The 23,776-nt window shown below is 37.5% G+C and overlaps 14 protein-coding genes across 14 annotated transcripts; 9 read left to right on the forward strand and 5 right to left on the reverse strand.

Moving 5' to 3' along the window:
- Positions 1 to 185: 185 nt before the first annotated feature.
- Positions 186 to 833, forward strand: UBC1 (E2 ubiquitin-conjugating protein UBC1; the record flags this gene model as incomplete). Its single annotated transcript, NM_001180484.3, has 1 exon — positions 186 to 833. One exon carries the CDS (start codon positions 186 to 188, stop codon positions 831 to 833), a length of 648 nt encoding a protein of 215 aa, NP_010462.3.
- A 424-nt stretch (positions 834 to 1,257) lies between these two features.
- Positions 1,258 to 1,803, forward strand: SDH4 (succinate dehydrogenase membrane anchor subunit SDH4; the record flags this gene model as incomplete). The annotated part of the gene is made up of 1 exon (NM_001180485.1): positions 1,258 to 1,803. The coding sequence occupies one exon, from the start codon at positions 1,258 to 1,260 to the stop codon at positions 1,801 to 1,803; it is 546 nt and encodes a 181-aa protein (NP_010463.1).
- Positions 1,804 to 2,015: 212 nt separating this feature from the next.
- On the reverse strand, positions 2,016 to 2,504 carry CSN9 (Csn9p; the record flags this gene model as incomplete). The annotated part of the gene is made up of 1 exon (NM_001180486.1): positions 2,016 to 2,504. One exon carries the CDS (start codon positions 2,502 to 2,504, stop codon positions 2,016 to 2,018), a length of 489 nt encoding a protein of 162 aa, NP_010464.1.
- A 236-nt stretch (positions 2,505 to 2,740) lies between these two features.
- NVJ3 (Nvj3p) lies at positions 2,741 to 4,132 on the forward strand (the record flags this gene model as incomplete). The annotated part of the gene is made up of 1 exon (NM_001180487.3): positions 2,741 to 4,132. One exon carries the CDS (start codon positions 2,741 to 2,743, stop codon positions 4,130 to 4,132), a length of 1,392 nt encoding a protein of 463 aa, NP_010465.4.
- Positions 4,133 to 4,602: 470 nt separating this feature from the next.
- On the forward strand, positions 4,603 to 9,084 carry SCC2 (cohesin-loading factor complex subunit SCC2; the record flags this gene model as incomplete). The annotated part of the gene is made up of 1 exon (NM_001180488.3): positions 4,603 to 9,084. The coding sequence occupies one exon, from the start codon at positions 4,603 to 4,605 to the stop codon at positions 9,082 to 9,084; it is 4,482 nt and encodes a 1,493-aa protein (NP_010466.3).
- A 133-nt stretch (positions 9,085 to 9,217) lies between these two features.
- Positions 9,218 to 10,663, reverse strand: SAS4 (Sas4p; the record flags this gene model as incomplete). The annotated part of the gene is made up of 1 exon (NM_001180489.1): positions 9,218 to 10,663. One exon carries the CDS (start codon positions 10,661 to 10,663, stop codon positions 9,218 to 9,220), a length of 1,446 nt encoding a protein of 481 aa, NP_010467.1.
- Positions 10,664 to 10,889: 226 nt separating this feature from the next.
- On the forward strand, positions 10,890 to 12,365 carry CDC1 (putative lipid phosphatase CDC1; the record flags this gene model as incomplete). The annotated part of the gene is made up of 1 exon (NM_001180490.1): positions 10,890 to 12,365. One exon carries the CDS (start codon positions 10,890 to 10,892, stop codon positions 12,363 to 12,365), a length of 1,476 nt encoding a protein of 491 aa, NP_010468.1.
- Positions 12,366 to 12,458: 93 nt separating this feature from the next.
- YDR182W-A (uncharacterized protein) lies at positions 12,459 to 12,662 on the forward strand (the record flags this gene model as incomplete). Its single annotated transcript, NM_001184545.3, has 1 exon — positions 12,459 to 12,662. One exon carries the CDS (start codon positions 12,459 to 12,461, stop codon positions 12,660 to 12,662), a length of 204 nt encoding a protein of 67 aa, NP_878063.3.
- Positions 12,663 to 12,892: 230 nt separating this feature from the next.
- PLP1 (Plp1p) lies at positions 12,893 to 13,585 on the forward strand (the record flags this gene model as incomplete). Its single annotated transcript, NM_001180491.3, has 1 exon — positions 12,893 to 13,585. The coding sequence occupies one exon, from the start codon at positions 12,893 to 12,895 to the stop codon at positions 13,583 to 13,585; it is 693 nt and encodes a 230-aa protein (NP_010469.3).
- A 351-nt stretch (positions 13,586 to 13,936) lies between these two features.
- ATC1 (Atc1p) lies at positions 13,937 to 14,821 on the reverse strand (the record flags this gene model as incomplete). The annotated part of the gene is made up of 1 exon (NM_001180492.1): positions 13,937 to 14,821. One exon carries the CDS (start codon positions 14,819 to 14,821, stop codon positions 13,937 to 13,939), a length of 885 nt encoding a protein of 294 aa, NP_010470.1.
- Positions 14,822 to 15,241: 420 nt separating this feature from the next.
- UPS3 (Ups3p) lies at positions 15,242 to 15,781 on the reverse strand (the record flags this gene model as incomplete). Its single annotated transcript, NM_001180493.1, has 1 exon — positions 15,242 to 15,781. One exon carries the CDS (start codon positions 15,779 to 15,781, stop codon positions 15,242 to 15,244), a length of 540 nt encoding a protein of 179 aa, NP_010471.1.
- Positions 15,782 to 16,166: 385 nt separating this feature from the next.
- SND1 (Snd1p) lies at positions 16,167 to 18,800 on the reverse strand (the record flags this gene model as incomplete). Its single annotated transcript, NM_001180494.3, has 1 exon — positions 16,167 to 18,800. The coding sequence occupies one exon, from the start codon at positions 18,798 to 18,800 to the stop codon at positions 16,167 to 16,169; it is 2,634 nt and encodes an 877-aa protein (NP_010472.3).
- A 928-nt stretch (positions 18,801 to 19,728) lies between these two features.
- Positions 19,729 to 21,369, forward strand: CCT6 (chaperonin-containing T-complex subunit CCT6; the record flags this gene model as incomplete). The annotated part of the gene is made up of 1 exon (NM_001180496.3): positions 19,729 to 21,369. One exon carries the CDS (start codon positions 19,729 to 19,731, stop codon positions 21,367 to 21,369), a length of 1,641 nt encoding a protein of 546 aa, NP_010474.3.
- A 330-nt stretch (positions 21,370 to 21,699) lies between these two features.
- SLY1 (syntaxin-binding protein) lies at positions 21,700 to 23,700 on the forward strand (the record flags this gene model as incomplete). The annotated part of the gene is made up of 1 exon (NM_001180497.1): positions 21,700 to 23,700. The coding sequence occupies one exon, from the start codon at positions 21,700 to 21,702 to the stop codon at positions 23,698 to 23,700; it is 2,001 nt and encodes a 666-aa protein (NP_010475.1).
- Positions 23,701 to 23,776: the final 76 nt, after the last annotated feature.

Below are 23,776 nucleotides of genomic sequence, written 5' to 3' on the forward strand. Positions count from 1 at the left end.
CATCTGAAATATTTGGAGGGGCAAAAACAATGAGATGACAGTTGAATGCATGAACTTCCGATCGCGGGCGTATAGGTAAAGTCAATTGAAGCAAGTGTGACGACATAAGTATCGTAATTTAGTGGTTGGATACATTAAAAAAAACAAGTGGTATATATATAAGTAGTAGTAGTAAGAAGTAAGCGATGTCTAGGGCTAAGAGAATTATGAAAGAAATCCAAGCTGTGAAGGATGATCCTGCAGCTCACATTACTCTTGAATTTGTGAGTGAATCTGATATCCACCATTTAAAAGGCACATTTTTGGGCCCACCTGGAACACCTTACGAGGGTGGCAAATTTGTCGTGGATATCGAAGTACCTATGGAGTATCCATTCAAACCACCAAAGATGCAGTTCGACACAAAAGTATACCATCCAAATATATCATCAGTGACAGGTGCCATTTGTTTAGATATTCTTAAGAATGCATGGTCGCCAGTGATAACACTAAAGTCTGCATTGATTTCGCTACAGGCGCTACTACAATCTCCAGAGCCTAACGATCCTCAAGATGCAGAAGTAGCACAACACTATTTACGGGATAGAGAATCTTTTAATAAGACTGCTGCACTATGGACGAGGTTATACGCCAGTGAAACTTCCAATGGTCAAAAAGGCAATGTAGAGGAGTCTGATTTATATGGGATTGACCACGATCTGATTGACGAGTTTGAATCTCAAGGTTTTGAAAAGGACAAGATTGTGGAAGTGTTGAGACGATTAGGCGTCAAGTCCTTAGACCCCAATGACAACAACACAGCCAACCGTATCATCGAGGAATTGTTGAAGTGAATAGATAAAAAAAAAACGCACCAAGTAAGTAAGTAAATAAAGAATAAATAAACTATATGAGTAAAACACCAAGCGAGGATGTTTCATTGTGCATCCGTGTTCTTGATGATCACATAACTGTAAAAGAATAATACGGCACGTTAAATGTTATTTTAGAATATATAAACACCTTATGTGCCATAAGCATTGAGCCAATCGCTGCTGTTTTTTTTATTCCGGGGCACCTTCGGAAGAACACAGGCGCAATTTAGTTATATAAGGAGAAGCCCTCGAGCGATCAGGGGACCGACTGCGGATCGCTTTAAGGCAAAGATAGAAGGATAAATATCTGCTTTGGAAGATAGTCGTATCTAATTTCCCATTCTGTTGTTTTCTTGATCTTTCCTACGCTTTCGACTTTCTTCCTACGCGCTTTATAATAGCTATGATGTTGCCAAGATCCATGAAATTTATGACTGGAAGGAGAATTTTCCATACTGCCACAGTAAGGGCCTTCCAGTCTACCGCTAAGAAGAGCTTAACTATCCCATTTTTGCCCGTATTACCCCAGAAACCAGGTGGTGTTAGGGGCACTCCCAATGATGCCTACGTCCCCCCCCCTGAGAATAAATTAGAGGGCTCATACCACTGGTATATGGAAAAAATCTTTGCCTTGTCCGTCGTTCCATTGGCTACGACGGCTATGCTGACAACCGGTCCGTTATCCACTGCAGCTGATTCTTTCTTTTCTGTCATGCTTTTGGGATATTGTTACATGGAATTTAACTCTTGTATCACCGATTATATTTCTGAAAGAGTTTATGGTGTTTGGCACAAGTACGCCATGTATATGTTGGGCCTTGGTTCTGCGGTCTCCCTTTTTGGAATCTATAAACTAGAAACCGAGAATGATGGTGTTGTTGGTTTAGTAAAAAGTCTATGGGATTCTTCCGAGAAAGACAACAGTCAAAAGATTGAAGCCAAGAAGTAGATAAATCACCACGAATCATTTGTTCGGTCATGTAACATGCACATCTATAGCAACGACGTGTCTCCTATCTTTTGCTTTTACCTTGTTTTCCGCCGGTATATTCCTTTGCCATATTTACTAGTATTTATTTATTATTATTTATTCTTCTATTTTTCTTTTATTTATTTGTTACTTCCTAATATCGTCATTATTATGCCTTTTTCATATTTGATTTACTCCAATATATTCTGTTTGAGCTTTGTTTCCCAGCTCCGAAGATTTTGAACTAAATACTCTTTCGTCACTCGCGGATTTTTAATTATAGTCAGTTCCTTTTCATGACAGTACACATCTCTACAGTCAAATCTTCTTGAAAATTTCATAGATTTACTGACTGAATCCATCTCTGCTTTAAAAATATTCTGTAGCTGAATTAAATGGCTTTCGATGATACCATCGTCTTCAATTTGACATTCTTCTTTAATTAACTCGTAACTTAACTCATTATATATTTCGCTTAATGTTACCAATGTTAATTTCTCCAGTTTTGATCGCATTAATGATGTTAGGATTATGTTTTCCGGTAGATCTTTAATGTTTCCAAAGGCAAATATTTCGAATAATTGTTGTTCATCGGGATCTTTAGTATTTAACCATTCTTCTTTGTAGTGATATTTGTAAGGATCTTCTAGCGATTTTATTGTTTCTTCCCTCATTACCATTCTCTCTTATCTGTACTACGTAGGTCATCACTGTTATTGTTTTTTATTTCTTTGTTTACTATTGTCCGTAATATAAATACATATTAAAAAAGTTGATGATGAGTTGCTCAATAATTTTCGCATTCCCTAAGATACAACGAACCAAAGGCAAGATAACAATAATATAAGAAAAAGCAAACGCGATAAGAGCCAGGGAAGTCAATATATACTGCACGGCTTTATTTCTATATGTGTAGATGCCTACCATTTTATACAACACCAATTCCAGTTTAATTACCAAGTACCGAAGGCCAAATGCCTCAAATCAATATAAAGGCTTTCTGTCAAAAAAAGGACATACACGACTGAATTCTAAATCGAGTGGAGATATTTGGGAGAAAGATTGTAGTCATACGAAAAATTCTGGTAATGATGTTTCGTTTGAGAGTGAATTTGAAAAAGATTCGGTTGAGTATCTAAGGGATTTATGTTTCTCTATATACCCAAATTCATTACATCAGAAAATCAGAAGCATAGAAGCTTTGCCAGACCTACAGGTAAATACCTTTATTGCCTTAATTTTCCAAAATTTCGTTAAGTCTTGGTATGGTATCAAAATACCCACTGATGATTCCAAGTTTTTAACCGAACTATATAACTTAGTTCAAGATTTAATAACATATTTGAAGAGTTCCAAAATCAATTACCATGCCCTTTTACTCGATTATATTCCCTGCTTGCTTTCGTCTCACTTGAAAGCATTAAATGACTCATCTCAAAATAACGATTTAGTTTATGAACAGTACTGTAAGCTAACTTTGTATGATTCGAAACGATATCCAATGCTATTCACTGAAATCATACAAAGTAAAATGAGCACCAAATCTCTACTACAGAGAAGCTTTTTGGATAGCTTTTTAAATGAACTTGTGTTCGGGCATATTTTTAATTCAATAGCGGAACCATATTATCTTCTGGAGGGCTTGAATAAAATTTGCATAAGAATAAAGCTAAATTCTGCAGGAAATACCAGAAACGAGGTGACTCATGGAAAGCCTAAATGCGATCCCTGGTTGTTTGTTTCCAATGTAAAGCACAAAATATTGCAAATGACCAGGCTTTTAGCTTATTCAACTTCAACAGAAGCAGCAAATATGAACACTGCCGAAATTCAAGAAACAGCATTTCTACAAAGATATATTTTTACTTTTTTCACCGATGATTTTTTCAAATTATCTATGAGGAAGCCATTCCTATTCTCAATATGCAGAACGCTTCAGCATTGGATCTCTAAATTAAATGCGTTAAACAGGGTCATGTATAGAACATTTGACAATATTGTTCAAACTAAAATTACCAGCCCTGTGACAATTGGCAACTTATTCTCATTATTACGACATTCTTTGTTTCCTAATGACAATATGATGGGGCCACCAAGAGTATTACCAGTGGGTGATGCTTTTCTAGAGTTCAGAGAAGAGTGTATTTCCAATTTATGGGATGTTTGTATGACTTATAAACTTGATCATATCCTCGCTATCAAAAGGTCTGACATAGCGGATCTTATTATCTGCATATCGAAGAATAGGGATTGCAATAAACTGCTAATTTATAGAATTATTGACTGTGTTATTGCGCAGTTGCCGTAGACTTCGTGATGTATAGAGTATTGTTGACAAATATTTGATGTTACCGAAATAGCACTCTTTGTAGCATTATTACCAATTTTTATACTATGAAGTAAGGTCTTAGGAAGCAAGAACATTGTTAACAAATAGCTTTTATGACCTAATCATTAGCACTATTCATTGCCAAATATGCAAATATCTATTCCTTTTGCCCGAACAGGTAAAAGTGGTATTGCTTTTATGTTAAACGCGAAACTGCCGCCACTTCGCTTAAAAAAAACACTGGCTGAAAAAGAACGATGCAGTTTAGTAACTAAAGTTTTTTCTAGCTCAGGCTTAGAGTTCGATAACAACAAGTCACATTCGAGTGCTCCACTTATAGCAATTTTTCTTTTGTGTATTGGTTTGCTCCTGTGTGCTCAGGCTTTTCGTTTGTTGTGAGAGTATTGTTCTTATAACTATTCATTTTTTGAAAGAATTGGCGGCTAGCAATGTCGTACCCAGGGAAAGACAAGAATATTCCTGGAAGAATAATAGAGGCCCTAGAAGACCTGCCTTTGAGTTATCTGGTTCCTAAGGATGGGTTAGCCGCGCTAGTAAATGCCCCAATGCGGGTTTCTTTACCTTTTGACAAGACTATCTTTACCAGCGCTGATGATGGCAGAGATGTTAATATAAATGTTCTAGGTACAGCTAACAGCACTACTTCTTCCATAAAGAATGAGGCCGAAAAAGAAAGGCTTGTTTTCAAAAGACCCAGTAATTTTACGTCATCAGCCAATTCTGTTGATTATGTCCCAACTAACTTTTTGGAAGGATTATCACCGCTAGCGCAGAGTGTTCTATCAACCCATAAAGGGTTGAATGATTCCATTAACATCGAGAAAAAAAGTGAAATAGTAAGCAGACCGGAGGCAAAGCATAAGCTCGAAAGTGTGACTTCGAATGCTGGTAACTTGAGTTTCAACGACAATTCTTCCAACAAGAAAACCAAAACTTCAACAGGTGTAACCATGACACAAGCGAATTTAGCGGAACAATATTTGAATGATCTTAAAAATATTTTAGATATTGTTGGATTTGACCAAAACTCTGCTGAAATTGGAAATATCGAGTACTGGCTCCAGTTGCCAAATAAAAAATTCGTTTTAACTACAAACTGCTTAACCAAATTACAAATGACAATTAAAAATATTACCGATAACCCACAGCTATCGAACTCAATCGAAATAACATGGCTTTTGAGATTGCTTGATGTGATGGTTTGTAATATAAAGTTCAGTAAAAGCTCTTTAAAGATGGGTTTAGATGATTCTATGTTACGATATATTGCTTTGCTTTCTACAATTGTACTATTCAATATTTTTTTACTGGGTAAGAATGACAGCAACTTACATCGGGAATCATACATCATGGAACCGGTGAATTTTTTAAGCGACTTGATAGAATCTCTAAAAATATTAACAATTGAATATGGTTCTTTGAAGATAGAATTTGACACTTTCCAGGAGGCCCTAGAATTGCTACCGAAATACATACGTAACGGCCCTTTTCTGGATGATAATGTCACGGCAAAGCTTGTGTACATCTTTAGCGACTTGCTGATGAATAATGACATTGAAGCAACTACGAATATCCAATTTCAAAGTTTTTGGGATAATGTGAAGAGAATCAGCTCTGATATTTTAGTTTCATTATTCGGTAGTTTTGATCAACAGAGAGGATTTATTATAGAAGAACTACTATCTCATATCGAAAAGCTTCCCACTAAGAGAATACAAAAAAAACTAAGAAAAGTTGGTAACCAAAACATTTATATCACTGATTTTACCTTTACTTTAATGTCAATGTTAGAGAATATTAATTGCTACTCCTTCTGTAATCAGATGAAGGATATTGCACCAGAGAATATTGATCTATTAAAGAACGAATACAAAAAGCAAGAAGAATTTCTTTTTAACATTGTTGAGCATATAAATGACACAATACTGGAAAGGTTTTTCAAGAACCCGTCCGCTTTAAGGTATGTAATTGACAACTTTGTCCAAGATCTATTATTGCTAATTTCCTCCCCTCAGTGGCCTGTAACAGAAAAAATACTAAGCTCTTTGTTAAAGAGACTTCTAAGTGTATACAGCCCATCCATGCAAGTTTCTGCAAACATTGAAACAATATGTTTACAACTTATAGGGAATATTGGTTCTACAATTTTTGATATTAAATGCTCAACTAGAGACCATGAAGATAACAACTTGATTAAAATGATTAATTACCCCGAAACTTTGCCGCATTTTTTTAAATCATTTGAAGAATGCATTGCATATAATGAAACGATCAAATGCCGTCGTTCTGCAACAAGATTCCTTTGGAATTTAAGGCTCGGTACGATCTTGATATTAGAAGAGTATACAAAGGATGCCAAAGAACAAATTATAACCGTTGACAATGAATTGAAAAAAATATTGGAGCAGATAAAAGATGGTGGACTTGGACCCGAATTAGAGAACAGAGAAGCAGATTTTAGTACGATTAAATTGGATTATTTTTCTATTTTGCACGCCTTTGAACTACTGAATCTATACGATCCATACTTGAAGTTGATATTATCACTTCTAGCCAAGGATAAAATCAAACTGAGATCGACTGCTATTAAATGTCTCTCGATGTTGGCTTCAAAAGACAAAGTGATACTTTCAAACCCAATGGTTAAAGAAACTATTCACCGGCGTTTAAACGACTCATCTGCATCTGTCAAGGATGCCATTCTAGATTTGGTCAGTATTAATTCTTCATACTTCGAATTTTATCAACAAATTAACAACAACTATAACGATGATAGCATAATGGTAAGAAAACATGTGTTAAGAATTAATGAAAAAATGTACGACGAGACGAACGACATCGTCACGAAGGTATACGTAATAGCAAGAATCCTAATGAAAATAGAAGACGAGGAGGACAATATAATTGATATGGCTAGGCTGATTTTATTAAATAGATGGATATTAAAGGTACATGAAGTATTGGACCAGCCCGAAAAGTTGAAAGAAATTTCTTCTTCAGTCCTACTAGTAATGTCCCGTGTGGCTATAATGAATGAGAAATGCTCCCAACTTTTCGACTTGTTTCTCAACTTTTATCTCCTAAACAAAGAAGCGCATTCAAAAGAAGCATACGATAAAATCACTCACGTTCTAACCATTCTTACCGACTTTTTGGTACAAAAAATTGTCGAGCTCAACTCAGATGACACAAATGAAAAGAATTCGATTGTTGATAAACAAAATTTTTTAAACCTTTTGGCGAAGTTTGCTGATTCTACTGTGTCATTTTTGACTAAAGACCACATTACAGCATTGTATCCTTATATGGTATCGGACGAAAAATCTGACTTCCACTATTATATCTTGCAAGTCTTTAGATGCACTTTTGAAAAATTGGCCAACTTTAAACAGAAATTTTTGTATGACTTAGAGACGACCCTTTTGAGTAGGCTACCAAAGATGAATGTAAGAGAGATAGATGAAGCTATGCCTCTTATCTGGTCTGTTGCCACTCATCGTCATGATACTGCTAGAGTAGCTAAAGCATGTTCATCCTGTCTTTCCCATTTACATCCATATATAAATAAGGCAAATAACGAGGAAGCTGCCATTGTAGTTGACGGAAAATTGCAAAGGCTGATATATTTATCCACCGGTTTTGCCAGGTTCTGCTTTCCTAAACCCTCCAATGATAAAATTGCATTTTTACAAGAAGGTGAAACCCTGTATGAACATATTACCAAATGCCTACTTGTACTATCTAAAGACAAAATTACACACGTAATAAGAAGGGTTGCTGTGAAAAATCTCACTAAATTATGTGGAAATCATCCAAAACTATTCAATTCAAGACACGTTCTACATTTACTGGACAAAGAATTTCAGAGCGATCAGCTAGATATTAAACTAGTAATTCTAGAAAGTTTATATGATCTTTTTCTACTGGAAGAAAGGAAGTCAGTGAGAAACACTGGCGTTAATAGCACTTTGTCTTCGAACTCCATTTTGAAAAAGAAATTACTGAAAACGAATAGGGTAGAGTTTGCAAATGATGGAGTATGTTCAGCGTTGGCTACTAGATTTTTAGACAATATTCTCCAACTATGTCTCCTACGTGATCTAAAGAATTCTCTCGTAGCTATTCGATTATTAAAGTTGATTTTGAAATTTGGTTACACAAATCCCTCTCATTCAATTCCAACTGTAATTGCTTTATTTGCCTCTACTAGCCAGTATATTCGTCATGTCGCCTATGAGTTGTTAGAAGATCTTTTTGAGAAATACGAAACGCTAGTATTCAGTAGTTTATCTCGAGGGGTTACAAAAGCTATACATTATTCTATTCATACAGATGAGAAGTATTATTACAAGCACGATCATTTTTTGTCTTTACTTGAAAAATTATGTGGAACTGGAAAAAAAAATGGCCCAAAGTTCTTTAAAGTTCTGAAGAGAATCATGCAATCCTATTTAGATGATATCACCGATTTAACATCAACAAATAGTAGTGTTCAAAAGTCCATTTTCGTTCTCTGCACTAACATTTCGAATATCACATTTGTTTCTCAGTACGATTTGGTGTCCCTACTCAAAACCATTGATTTAACTACAGATAGATTAAAAGAGGTTATCATGGATGAAATAGGTGACAATGTTTCATCGCTATCCGTATCAGAAGAAAAGCTCAGTGGAATAATTTTAATACAGTTAAGCTTACAGGATTTGGGTACTTATCTACTGCACTTATACGGGTTAAGGGATGATGTGCTTTTATTAGATATTGTAGAAGAATCAGAATTGAAGAACAAACAACTCCCTGCAAAGAAGCCGGATATCAGTAAGTTTTCCGCACAGTTGGAGAATATTGAACAGTATTCATCAAATGGCAAGCTTCTTACATATTTTAGAAAACACGTGAAGGATACGTAAATATATTGCACTTAAAATATACATAGTATTAATAATCATTTTGCATTTTCCATGCTGATTTTTCACGCAGGTTTTGAGAAGCAACTATGAAATATTGAATTTCATTTACACCATCGCATTATATTAGTTCAAACTAAACCTTTTTTTTCTTGCGGACAGGCAAAATATTAATACCTGAGTTAGTTTTCATTCCATTGTGTGTTTTTACAAAGGTCTTTTCGTTACAAGAGGGCACTATTGCTAAGTTTGGGTTGATATTGTTAATAATAGCACCCACATTCTCAGAAGACCTTTGTGAAATCTGAGATGCAGTGCAAGATGAAATTGAACCTAAAGGTGCCTTCTCTGAAAGAGTTGGACTTATAGATGCAGCATTGTTCCTTAAGGCATTCATTTCTTTTGATTTGACAGTCTCTGTCACAGATATTTCCTCCGCTTTAACATTCAGTTTCATAGACTTTTGTGTATCTTGCCTTATATCCCGAATGACTTCTGGTTCCACCTCCATCGTTAACGGGATGACTTCCCTTCTTCTTTTCACAGCAATTTGCGTTGATATTCGAGGAGCTTTCTTGAATTTTTTTGGATTTGTGGGAACTTTGTTTTTCCATGAATTTCTCTCTTTAGTGGAGGTTTTAATCAAATACGGTTTTCGGAGCGGCTCAGCTACGATAGCAAACCGTGTCATTCCCTTTTGTGATTGATGATCGCTCAGCAGTACTATAATGGAACCACCGCATTGCTGCTCTCTCTTCTTTAGGCGTCTCTCCCTTATTTCCTCAACGGTTATTTTTTCTTCTTCTTCGTCAGAGGAGCTTGCGTAATCTGGAATAAAAGTTCGATCGATTCGAGTATATATCTTGGGCCAATCTTTGCCACTAACCAATTTCAACAATGAATCACTTGAGGCTGGCCTTCTAGCTAAATTGCGGCTTTTTTTTTTCATAGATTCAAATTTATGTAACATTGAATCAATCAGCTCTTTAGTTTGGTAACGTTTAGTCTCCATTTCATTCTCGTCAGTGGGGTCATTTATTTTAGTAACCTTCTGTAATGTTACTTCCCAATTCAACATACCCAGTCTGTCTGAAATTAATGAAAGCCTGTCTGCTTCATTTTCACCATTTACGATGTCCGATTGAATCATTCTATTTTCTTGCTTCAACATTTTCTTGTGGTAAGGCTGATACGTGCTATCAGGAAGCAAATCATCAGTTGGTTTTCTAATATTCTGGCTCAATTCATGATGTTCAATTTCTAGTGTCATCTTTGTAATTGTCTCTCTCTTTTTCTTGATCTCATCATCGACATTACTCATGAACGGCGACTTCATCACAGGTTTCTGACAACGCGTTTCGTCAACATGCTCATCTACAGTAAAGCAGGACTTAGATTTCCTTAGATGTCCAGCATTTGGGTTTATCCTGCTGACTAATCTTAACTTCCTTTTAGGGTTAATTTCGTATTCTTCTGTATCAAAATCGAATTTTTCAAATTCTCCATGACTATTTTTAATCTCAGACCTCAGCAATCTCTCAGAAGTATTATTTGCTTCTTCTATTGATTGAAAAATACCCATTGATGAACTCTCATATGCTTTTAATGCTGTAGAAATTTTCGGTTTTCCTTTTTAATCTTGCTACTTTTTGTTTTGAGATCGCTGAAATCAACTCGCGGGTTAGATTTTCTTATTTTTAAAAATGTAGAACGAACGATTATGGAAACAACAATAACCAAAAAGAAAGGGAAAACAGTACCGCTTCTACTAATCTGTTGGATACATTAGACAATAAGCTCTAGGAAGTATGGTATATCGTAACAGGTCAAAGAGCGTTTTATCTACACACAGCAAGAAGAGCGACGATAAGGCCCACTATAAATCACGTTCGAAAAAGAAATCAAAAAGCAGGAGCAAGAAGAGGTTAAGAATCTACTGGAGATACATATCTATTGTATGGATCTTATGGTTAGGATTAATATCTTATTATGAATCAGTGGTTGTGAAGAGAGCAATGAAGAAGTGCCAATGGTCGACTTGGGAGGATTGGCCTGAAGGCGCTGAAAGTCATAGGGTGGGTTTATTTGCAGACCCACAAATAATGGACGAATATTCATATCCTGGGAGGCCTCAAATAGTTAATTATTTTACAAGAGTGATTGTTGACCATTATCACAGGAGAAATTGGAAATATGTCCAGTATTACTTGGATCCTGATAGCAATTTTTTCCTAGGTGATCTATTTGATGGAGGGAGAAACTGGGATGATAAGCAATGGATTAAAGAGTACACACGATTCAACCAAATATTCCCCAAGAAGCCACTGAGAAGAACGGTCATGTCTTTACCAGGTAATCACGATATTGGTTTTGGAGACACAGTTGTTGAATCGAGTTTACAGAGATTTTCTAGTTACTTTGGAGAAACTTCCTCCTCATTAGACGCTGGAAATCATACCTTTGTACTTTTAGATACAATTTCGCTTTCTGATAAAACAAATCCGAATGTCTCGAGGGTTCCTAGACAGTTTTTGGATAATTTTGCAATGGGTTCACATCCGCTTCCTAGAATTCTTTTAACTCACGTTCCATTATGGAGGGATCCAGAACAGCAAACGTGCGGTCAGCTACGTGAATCCAAAGAACCTTTTCCTATTCAGAAAGGGCACCAGTACCAGACAGTTATAGAAAACGATATATCACAAGAAATTTTAACGAAAATTCAACCAGAAATATTATTTTCCGGGGATGATCATGACCATTGTCAGATATCACACTCATATCCGTTTCAGGGGAAAACTAAAAATGCTCAAGAAATTACAGTAAAGTCATGTGCAATGAACATGGGGATCAGTAGGCCTGCTATTCAATTGCTCTCCTTATATAATCCTTCAGATTTGACAATGGTAAATGCCGGCGGAGAGTATGCATCAAAAACTTACCAAACAGAGCTATGCTATATGCCAGATCCCTATAAGGCAATCAGAATGTACCTATGGGGATTATTATTCTCTGCTGCCTTTATCGCATACATGCATTTTTTCCCAAAATCTTTTAATAATCGCGTAGCAACCATAATGAACAGAGTATTTACACGACCTGATGGTAACACCTCAGATTTGCCATTACCTACAAGTATTTCCAAATCGAAATCCAAAAAATCATTGACACATAGTAAATACGCTGTGAATGATACGCGTTCGATCAAACAATTTCTAGTTAATGCAATTGTCCTTTTTGTTTCTGTGATGCCCATTTTTATTTATTTTTATACTGTAGTCTAGACAGAATTACTGCTATTCTCTTCCAGGATCAAAATGCTTTGAAGGGAAACGTCTGGCTATTTAATATATGCGAATACACCTTATATACAGACAATGAACAAGAGATATAAATTATACCGGGTGTGGTATTACTATGCTCACCAAACAGTTTGCATAACCTCTACTGGATTTGCATTATGTTTTGTGGTCCAAGCTAAAACTGCAGGACTGGGCGTAACACCAATTACTTCACTATACGGGGACAAAAAAGAACACCTAGGTAAGTTGTTGGTTCCTTTAGTTTTATATCAAATTTAGCAAGTCATGACGGCAAATTTCTTTGTAAGCTTTGTTTAAAAGATGGATACAAAAGGACGACTTTCCTTTCAATCTTTCGTTTTTGCTTTTTATTATTCCATAGCAATATAGTGATCATAGTAGTGTAATTTTTAGAGTTTAAAAAACACGAAAGTAGGATGAAGTACAAAAGATTAACGAAAATACTCCATTCTCTTAACAACTCATACGTATATGAAGATTAAATTAATATGGAAGATAAATTAGACAGATACTACACAAATGTGCTTTCAAATGCTGAAAAGGATAAACACACAACTGTCGATAGCGATGACAAAAGTAGTGGCGAGGAAAATTTAGATGAACTACTTAATGAATTGGATAGAGAATTAGACGAGGATCATGAATTTTTGAGTGCTTATCGGTCGGAGAGGCTACAACAAATATCAGATCATTTAAAACAGGTCAAGAAGAATGTTGAGGATGACGGATACGGTAGATTGCAGTGCATTGATAACGAGGCAGATGCTATCCAAATATGTACAAAGACTACTATGGTGGTCATACATTTTGAATTAGAAACATTCGGTAAGTGCCAGTATATGAATGAAAAACTGGAAAACTTGGCAAAGAGGTATCTAACCACGAGATTTATTAAAGTAAACGTCCAAACATGTCCATTTTTGGTTAATAAACTGAATATTAAAGTACTTCCGTTTGTAGTTGGATACAAGAATGGCCTAGAAAAAGTTCGCTACGTAGGATTTAGTAAACTGGGAAATGACCCTAATGGGTTTGATATTAGGAGGCTAGAGCAATCTTTAGCCCATTCAGGTGTTATAGAAGACACATTCGAAATAAGAAAGCATTCATCTGTGAATACGGAACGCTTCGCTTCTACAAATCATGATAGAAGTGAAAGTGATAGTGATTTAGATATATAACTAAATAACCATTACCTCCCTACTAAAAATGACTCGATGGTCTTTTAAGCCATACGCATGAGCGAAAATGGTTCCTCCTGTTCAAACTAAATCGGTTATTCGAGCGTACCGTTGAAAATTTAATAAAACGTTTTGGGGGATTTATAGAAAGTTAAATACGAAATATGCGTATAGTAATGTTTATACATGAAACTCAAAAATGCGACTGTGTTCCTTAAAATAATAAAAGTTGAGTACGAATAACGATGACTGAGAAAGGTAGTGTATATTGTATATAAAATTGGACCATCTTTGTAGTAAAGACAAAAAAACCAATAAATGCAGATAAACTTAGCAGAACTAACTCTAAATTTAACTTTCCTTGGATGATTTTTCATTGAGTTTTTGAGTAAGTTCTAGGATTTGTTGCTTCAAGTCATCATTCTCAACCAATAAATGTGCTCTGTGAATTTCACTATCCTTTAAAGAGTCCATAGATTTTTTCAATTGAATACAAGATCTCGCGTAACCTTCTTTAATAAAATTGAAATTGAGCAGCAATTTATGAGTATTAATTATTCTTGCCTTCATTTCCGAAATTTGACTTATTGTAAACTCATTTGTGAACTTAGCAGGCTTCGTTGCAGATACAATGTCTTGTCTTGCAGAATCTATTTTAGATGTTATATCAGTAATCATGGATTCTATTTTTAGGTGGGATTCATTAGCGTCGGATGAAGCTAACGAAGATGAAGGTGATAGGGATGCAGGGGATAACATGGGTTCATTTGTGGTTTTCAAAAGGGATTTTTTCTTCTTGATGGTGGGTTTATCTATCTTATAGTTCTTTTGTTCTTTATCAGGTTTATGTACGTTATTTTGGTTTGTACTTTTATCTAATGATGCCTTGCCAGTATAACCCTTTTTATGCCTATCGAGATCAATACCAACTAGGCTATCATTAGCACTTCTCTGCATTTCCAAAAGTGTGCTCGAATCGGTGTTGTGTTCATCGTTAAATAAAGATTCCAATGTTAGGTGTTTCTGAGAAGCGATGTCGGAATCAAAAATATCAGTGCAGTCTAAATTATCCATCATAACTTGTTCGAGATCCTTTCCCAAATCTAAACTCTGCCCATCAATCTTTACTGTATCATCAAAATGATTATTTGCCTGAGTGAGCAGCCGATGCAACGTATGTTCTATATTGGCATCATCTGTTAAATCTGTATTCGGATTGGACTGATTCGTGTTCATTATCTTCACGTTTTCCCTATCACAACCTTAGTGTAACTTGAACCAACAAAATTTAAGATGTCAAAACTTCAATCAAGTATTGAGCTCTTCAATAGGGCACTAGCCCTCTGAAATTTTTCATTGAAAATACCGTACCGCATGTTTTTTGGAAATTTTTCATCTCATCGCTAAAGTGGAAAAAAAAAATTCTAGAAACTGAAAAAAAAGAGAAAAAAAAATGACAGAAAATATTTGATTTATATCAAGATGACACGAGTTTGCAAAAAGAGAAAGACACGCTATAGAAACTATTTTGGCAAATTAATCTATTCACTTATTTTTGAGTTTCTGAGTGTAGTTATATGCAAAGAGGCTATAAATCCTTATTTTTTTGAGAAAAAATGCTTGAGAAAAAATGCTTGAGAAAAGATGTATTTTTTTTTATTCGTTAGCATTTTTCCAGATATCGTTGAACATTGCTAGAATACTATCAAACCCGACTTTCCCCTTCACCGCGTTATCACTAAAACGTTTAACGCCCCAGTTTTCTACTTTCTCACTAAAGGTTTTGGTCGGAACACCAGACAGAAACTTTGCATCCTGCTTGAAAAGAGTCACATTCGATGGATTTTTCGGATGAGGAACATAACGTACGGTTTCGTAACACTTCAAAATATGCGGGAAGGTCATATTGCAACTCCTCATAGTTAAAGATCTGTCCCTTCGATCAACGGTGGAGACCTCTCGCACGTATGCTAAATTAGTGTTCCCCACTAAAATGGACATCCAGTGAGGGGTGTTCTGACGTATGGTTATCAGCCGTTCTGTAAGAAGTACATCGCCATGTTCTTTGAGCTCTCGGCGGAGCACATCGACTGCAATAACGTGTGTGGAGATCTTGTTTGGATATTTCATCCAGTTCGCCGTGGTGACTTTCTCCCATGGGTAATCGAATTCATAAGATTTTTGAAATGATTTCATTATTAATATATAAGCTCGAGAGATATATGACTAATAGAAATATTTACTTGAACTTGTCGATTAGAGAAAAGAAAATGCGTTGCTTGGACCGCAGATCCCACTTATTGTTTTCTTGCCAAATGTAACAAGATCTATAGGTTTATGAACTTTCTTCGAAAATCTCATTACTTTTTTTGATAAATAAACGGGCCCCTTGCGGACAAAGCCCTGAAAATTGAAGATTTACGCAGTATCACGTAAACCCAAAAAAAAAAATACAATATCGGTTAAAGTGCTGTTTTAATTTAGAATATATGTTTTACTAATCTATTTATAATCAAGTATATGTGTAATTTGGCTTTTTCCCTTGCCTTGTGCTTAACCTAGTTTTTTTCAGGTGATTATTTTACCGGGCATTACCTCCTAATACCCATCCTCCCATGTTATCCATATCATCTTCGCCGTATAAATCCAGGGTGACGGCTTTTTTATAAACGGGTTTGGTGACTGTAGAATTCGAGTTTGAGTATTTCACTCCTTCAGTTGTTACATCTGTAAAGCCTGCACTATCATTGTCATCATAGAGATTTAGATTGAAATTATTGGAATTTATACCAGTATTATTGTCGTTATCATTATCATTATAGTTATCATTGTCTGGGTGATTCGGTACTATTGTGCTATTAGTCGAATCGTTATCGTCCTCGCGTTCTTTGGGGAGAGATCCAGACATGATTTGGTCTTCTTCCTCGAGATTTAGTAACCTATGACTGGAATTGTTACTATTTTTAATGCTATTCGCCATCAACGCATCTGTAGGCGTTCTGGACTTGAAGTTTAGTGCCAAACCATTCTTTTCCATGTTACCATTCATCAAGGTGCTAAAAAGGTTAACTGATGGTTGTCTTCTCAGTTCTTCAAATGACTTGTTGATCAAATTCTTCTCAAATAGCAAGTTACTGTTTGAATTATTTCTCATTAGTAATGGAGATGCCTGTTGTGTATGTTGTGGAATTGGTGAATTCAAGAATTTTTGCTTCTTACTTGTGTCATTTAATAATTTGGAAAATGCGTTTGATACTGTAGACATGTCATTCAACGAGGAGTTTGAACTACTTGCGCTTGTAGAGGGCGTAGATATTCGGGAAATAAATTCCGGAGGTATCAATCCATTACTAATAGAAGGAGCCAAGTTTCTGTTCATCAAAGATTTCCTTTTAATAAGCGTTGCAGACGATAGATTCTTTTTGTTGTTGATAGTGTCTGTCCCGTCAAAATCACCATCGTGCACGTAGACGTTAGTAAAATGGTTTGAAGAGGTCGATCTTTTAGGTGATGAAGCCCCTGCAGAATCGGGTTGTTGGCTGTTTGGAAATTTCTGGTTGAACGGCTTTTGCAGAGCAGGGTCCATTAAACTCAAGGACCTAAACCTACCCCTTGTTTCCTTCGAATTTTTTGCCATAGAATCTATTCCGGAGGATAACACGTCTGTGCTCGAACCAGAGCGGGACAAAATGCTTGGAGCGTAAAAGCTCAAACCTTCATCGTCACTCTCATCGTCATCGTCATCATCGTCATCATCGTCTTCATCATCATCATAGTTGTCTTCATTTCCACCTTCTTCATCATCGTAATTAAAGCCATATTCATCTGCGTATGAGGTTCTATCCTGCTCTTGTTCCCCTCGTTCTTTTGTATAATCGTCATAATTATTATTGTTGTACAGGACAATTTCCTCATTCTTAGCACGGTCTTGCACTTCGTTGATTTGGTTGTTTAACTCGTCATATACTAGTTCGTCGTTTGATGGTGTCTTTCCGTAGGGGAAGGGAGAAGGCGATCTGGACATATTAGAACTAGAATAGGATTGTGAACGGGAATGTGGATGCAGATGCGATTGTAAATGCAGTGCAGTTCCCGAAGGCTGCTTGCGTAGGTTGGATTCCTGACCAATAAGATTGTTGATTGACGTTGATGGGATAGTTGTGATGGATTCGTTCGTTTTGAACATATGTGCCCTGTTGGATTTTCTGTTGATAGACAACGACCTAATTCTGACGGACTTGTCTTTATTGGAGGTTAAAACCGAGTTTTGAAAATTCAACAACGACGAAGAGTTTCTTTTCAAACTTGTGTTGCTCTGGTCGTCGCCCTTATCTTCGTTAACAGCATCTGAATATTCATGTAGCGCTTTTATTGATTCCTGGGAGATAAGGCTGGTGAGAGGGTGGTCTGACAACAAAGTCAGCAGTGCTTTTACCCCCGTGCTATTCGTGACAATAACTATGGAATCCAAGACAGTCTGGTCTTGCATGCTACCATTGCTCTGGTTTGAGCCGGTGAATTTCTCGTTCAACTTGGTGTAGTACTCTTTGAACGGGAGTGACTTGGAGTTCTGGATTGTCTTAGTGAAAGAACCAATATTCTGCCAATTAATGATTTTTAAATTAAGCAGTTCTGCGTTCAGGAAAGTAGAAAACCACTTGAGAGAGGTGGGAGAAACGTTGATCTGGAAACATAGGTTTAGTTTCTTTTGAACATACAAGTCTTTGAAAGAATTAAACAATTTTTCAACCAAAAATCTTATGGTCTCCACGTAACGTAAAGACCCCGAAGACGACACCAGTACATTCAGATCAAACTTGTTTTCCGGTGTGCTGCGAGAGCTGATCAGACTTTTCAACTCCTCCCAAAACTTATCGTTATCTTCCGCAGTAGATGTGTTGGAAAAACTTTGCGCGATCGAATTTCTAAGCCGATGCAGCTTAAACCGTTTATTCAGTCTGGAAAGCTTGTTATGAGTCATCTCATCGTTGTAGTAGTCGATCGTAGGGATATCTATGTAAAGTAGGATGTTAAGCTTCTTTAGCGAAGGGTACCGGTCCGCCAAAGACGCTTGTACCACTGTCTGCTGCATGTTGGAGTAAGTGATCAGAAACAGCGAGTCCTGTGACTTCACACTAACTTTTGGTGAAGTGGACTGGGCAAAGCGACGCTCATTAATGCTCGCGGCTGCTGCGTCCGTACCGACAGTGTCCATCGTAGTGTAGGCTTCCCAAAATTTAGGATGTGATTAGTAATAGTGGTTGATTGCGAGCTCCGGGATGCGAGGGAGAGCGTGTATGTGTACTTCAAGTTCGCCAACTTCTCTCTTAAATAGAAAAAGAAAAGAAGAAAAAGGAAACGAAAAAAAAAAAAAGTAGGGAAAAGCTGAGTGATGAAGATCCGGGCTGCCAAGATTGGGTTTGAAACGTGTAGTCAGCTACAAACCAAAAATTAAAAGAACAATAGCAAAGAACCTTAGTAGGAAAACAATAAAATAATAGACACGACACCCGTAGAAAGATAGAACGGGACGAGGGGCCGGTTCAACAACTATCATACTTTCTTGTTCAACAACGCGATTAACCCAAATAATAAAAAAGCTACGAGACAAGAACAGACGAGGCAATACGAGCAACGAGCGCAACGAGAACGGTAAGCATGGCAACGGCGCGCACACCCACGCCCCGCAACCGCACACCTCAGCTCAAAGTAACCCACTTTAACGTGACTGGACCTGAGCTGTCTGACTCGGTCGTTTGCAAATAGGTTAACGCCGTCGCTTCTCCCTTTCGTGTACCGTATATCTTTCTTTAATTGCATTCCCTTGTTGTGATTATCGTTTCCCATTGCAGTGAGCTTTCATTTTGGGGACCCTGGGAGTAGGCTGTTTTTCGATAGAGTGAGAGGTGTGGGTTCTGCGGCAGAATGGATACGGGCCGTGGATCACTGTTTACGGGAGTTTTGCTTTGGTGGCAAAATTTTCGCTCGGTGATGTGTTAGTAGTTGTTATTCTGGTAAGAAACGAACGAAAGACGGAAAGGATTATGTATAACAGTGTATGTGTGCAGTGTGTGGAAAAGGTAAAGGTTAAGGGTGTGGAAGCAGTGAGAAGCAGAAGATTATAATATAAGTAGAGTAGAAGCATGTCATTGCAATTGTTGAATCCGAAGGCTGAATCGTTGAGAAGGGATGCGGCTTTGAAGGTTAACGTCACATCTGCTGAGGGCTTACAATCCGTCCTAGAGACCAACTTGGGCCCTAAGGGCACGCTAAAGATGCTTGTGGATGGTGCTGGTAACATCAAGCTGACCAAGGACGGTAAAGTGTTGCTGACCGAGATGCAGATCCAGTCGCCTACAGCGGTACTGATTGCTAGGGCAGCTGCCGCGCAGGATGAAATCACGGGCGATGGGACCACGACGGTTGTGTGTCTTGTGGGTGAATTGCTTAGACAAGCGCACCGTTTCATTCAAGAGGGCGTGCATCCGCGGATCATCACTGATGGGTTTGAGATTGCGCGGAAGGAGTCCATGAAATTTTTGGACGAATTCAAGATCAGTAAGACGAACCTTTCCAATGATAGAGAGTTCCTTCTGCAAGTGGCCCGGTCGTCGCTGCTAACCAAGGTGGACGCTGACTTGACGGAGGTCTTGACGCCCATTGTAACGGATGCGGTGCTAAGCGTGTACGACGCGCAGGCTGACAATTTGGATTTACACATGGTTGAGATCATGCAGATGCAGCACTTGTCTCCTAAAGATACCACTTTTATTAAGGGTTTGGTATTGGACCACGGTGGTAGGCATCCTGACATGCCCACCCGTGTGAAGAACGCGTATGTTTTGATTTTGAACGTATCTTTGGAATACGAGAAGACTGAAGTTAACTCTGGGTTCTTTTACAGTTCTGCGGACCAAAGGGACAAGTTGGCCGCTAGTGAGAGGAAGTTTGTGGATGCCAAGTTGAAGAAGATCATCGACTTGAAAAACGAAGTTTGTGGCATGGATCCAGACAAGGGTTTTGTTATCATTAACCAAAAAGGCATTGACCCCATGTCTTTAGACGTGTTTGCCAAACACAACATCTTGGCTTTGAGAAGGGCCAAGAGACGTAACATGGAAAGATTGCAATTGGTCACTGGCGGTGAAGCTCAGAACTCTGTGGAAGACTTGTCGCCTCAGATTCTTGGGTTTTCTGGCTTGGTCTACCAAGAAACCATAGGCGAGGAAAAATTCACATACGTTACAGAGAACACTGACCCCAAGTCTTGCACCATCTTAATCAAGGGCTCCACTCATTATGCCCTCGCTCAAACAAAGGATGCGGTGAGAGATGGTCTCAGAGCTGTGGCAAACGTTCTCAAGGACAAAAACATCATTCCAGGCGCTGGTGCGTTCTACATCGCCCTTTCGAGATACCTAAGATCTGCCAACATGAACAAGTTGGGTGCCAAGGGTAAAACAAAGACAGGTATTGAGGCGTTCGCAGAAGCATTGCTGGTAATTCCAAAGACTTTGGTGAAGAACTCAGGATTCGACCCATTGGACGTGCTCGCAATGGTGGAGGACGAGTTGGATGACGCTCAGGATTCTGACGAAACGAGATATGTTGGTGTGGACTTGAACATAGGTGATTCTTGCGACCCTACCATCGAGGGTATTTGGGATTCCTACCGCGTACTAAGAAATGCTATTACCGGTGCTACAGGTATTGCCAGCAACTTGTTATTATGCGATGAATTGTTAAGGGCAGGTAGATCCACTTTGAAAGAAACACCACAGTAATAAAAAATAATAATAATAATAATAATAACAAGAACACGAATACTAGTAGTAATAGTAGTCAGATACAAAAATTCTATGTAACATATTTTTTCCAGTCACTATCATCATCATCATATTTTGTATATATACATTTATTATATAAAATATCATACCAATTTTTGCCAAAGAACACCGTTTCCCTCTTCGCGTTGACCACAGTAATTGCAGAAACGACAAAAAAAAAACAAAAAAAAGAAGCACCATTCTAACTCAGCCTTTAATAACCTGACATGATAACTTATAATAGTCATTGCCAGTTGCTAAGTATCTTTGACCAAAAATCACAACATCATGGCTGTGGAGGAAATTGCGTCCCGCAAGGACATTAGTTTAAGAGATATGCAAATCTCTGCCATATTAAAAATGCTGTTTTTAAATAAGGATTTGAACAACAACGACAACATCACCACCATCACAGACGATATTTTTAACCAGCAGGAGATCATCTGGAAGGTGTTGATACTGGACATCAAGAGCACTGCTACCATATCTTCTGTTCTCAGAGTCAATGACCTGCTGAAAGCTGGTATCACCGTTCATTCCTTGATTAAACAAGACAGATCTCCCTTGCCAGATGTCCCTGCCATATATTTCGTCTCCCCCACAAAGGAAAACATTGACATTATAGTCAATGACTTGAAAAGCGACAAGTATTCTGAATTTTACATCAACTTTACCTCATCTCTGCCCAGAAACCTCCTGGAAGATTTGGCTCAACAAGTCTCCATCACGGGTAAATCTGATAAAATCAAACAAGTTTACGACCAATACCTGGACTTCATTGTAACTGAACCGGAACTGTTCTCACTAGAAATTTCAAACGCATACTTGACATTGAATGACCCGAAAACCACAGAAGAGGAAATCACGGGCTTATGCGCCAACATCGCGGACGGTTTATTCAACACTGTCTTAACGATCAATTCTATCCCCATTATAAGAGCAGCTAAGGGTGGGCCTGCTGAGATCATCGCTGAGAAACTGGGTACAAAATTACGTGATTTCGTCATCAATACCAATTCCTCCTCCACTTCCACTTTGCAGGGAAATGATTCTCTGGAAAGAGGAGTGTTGATTATTTTGGATAGAAACATAGATTTTGCCTCCATGTTTTCACATTCGTGGATTTATCAGTGCATGGTCTTTGATATTTTCAAATTATCAAGAAACACCGTTACTATTCCACTTGAAAGTAAGGAAAACGGAACTGACAATACCACCGCAAAACCATTAGCCACGAAAAAATATGATATAGAGCCAAACGATTTTTTTTGGATGGAAAACTCTCATTTGCCATTCCCAGAAGCTGCAGAGAACGTTGAAGCGGCATTGAATACGTACAAGGAGGAAGCCGCAGAAATTACTAGGAAAACTGGTGTTACCAACATATCAGATTTGGACCCAAACTCGAATAATGATACGGTTCAAATTCAGGAAGTCGTAAAGAAACTGCCAGAGTTAACAGCTAAGAAAAATACTATTGATACACATATGAATATTTTTGCTGCATTGTTGTCACAATTGGAAAGTAAAAGTCTTGATACTTTCTTTGAAGTTGAACAAGACCCTGGAAGCACCAAAACAAGATCTAGGTTTTTGGATATACTAAAAGATGGTAAGACAAACAATCTTGAGGACAAACTGAGATCGTTTATTGTTCTTTACTTGACATCAACGACAGGCTTACCAAAGGATTTTGTCCAAAATGTGGAAAACTATTTCAAGGAAAACGATTACGATATCAATGCTTTAAAATATGTTTATAAGCTAAGAGAGTTCATGCAATTATCAAATATGTCGTTACAAAATAAATCTTTGGAAGATGGATCCGATTCCGCTTTCAAACCAAGCAACTTAACATTATCCGGTATCTATGGCTTAACTGAAGGCAAATTACAAGGAGGTGTAGGAAGTTTAATATCAGGTATTAAGAAGTTACTGCCTGAAAAGAAAACCATCCCGATAACAAATGTTGTTGATGCGATAATGGACCCTTTAAACAGCTCTCAAAAAAATTTGGAGACTACTGACAGTTACCTATACATCGACCCAAAAATTACAAGGGGTTCCCATACCAGAAAGCCAAAAAGACAATCTTATAATAAGTCACTAGTGTTTGTAGTTGGTGGCGGTAACTACCTAGAATATCAAAACCTCCAAGAATGGGCACATTCCCAGTTGCATAATCCCAAAAAAGTCATGTATGGTAGCACAGCCATTACCACACCAGCTGAATTCTTAAATGAGATTTCTCGCCTTGGCGCAAGTAATAGCAGCAACAACGATGCATAATTGGCATCTAGCCCCAATGACGATACACTAATATATATATATATATATATATCTATATATCTGCAAGAAATAAGCG

This window comes from Saccharomyces cerevisiae, chromosome IV, assembly GCF_000146045.2.
Source record: "Saccharomyces cerevisiae S288C chromosome IV, complete sequence".
Classification (NCBI taxonomy): domain Eukaryota; kingdom Fungi; phylum Ascomycota; class Saccharomycetes; order Saccharomycetales; family Saccharomycetaceae; genus Saccharomyces; species Saccharomyces cerevisiae.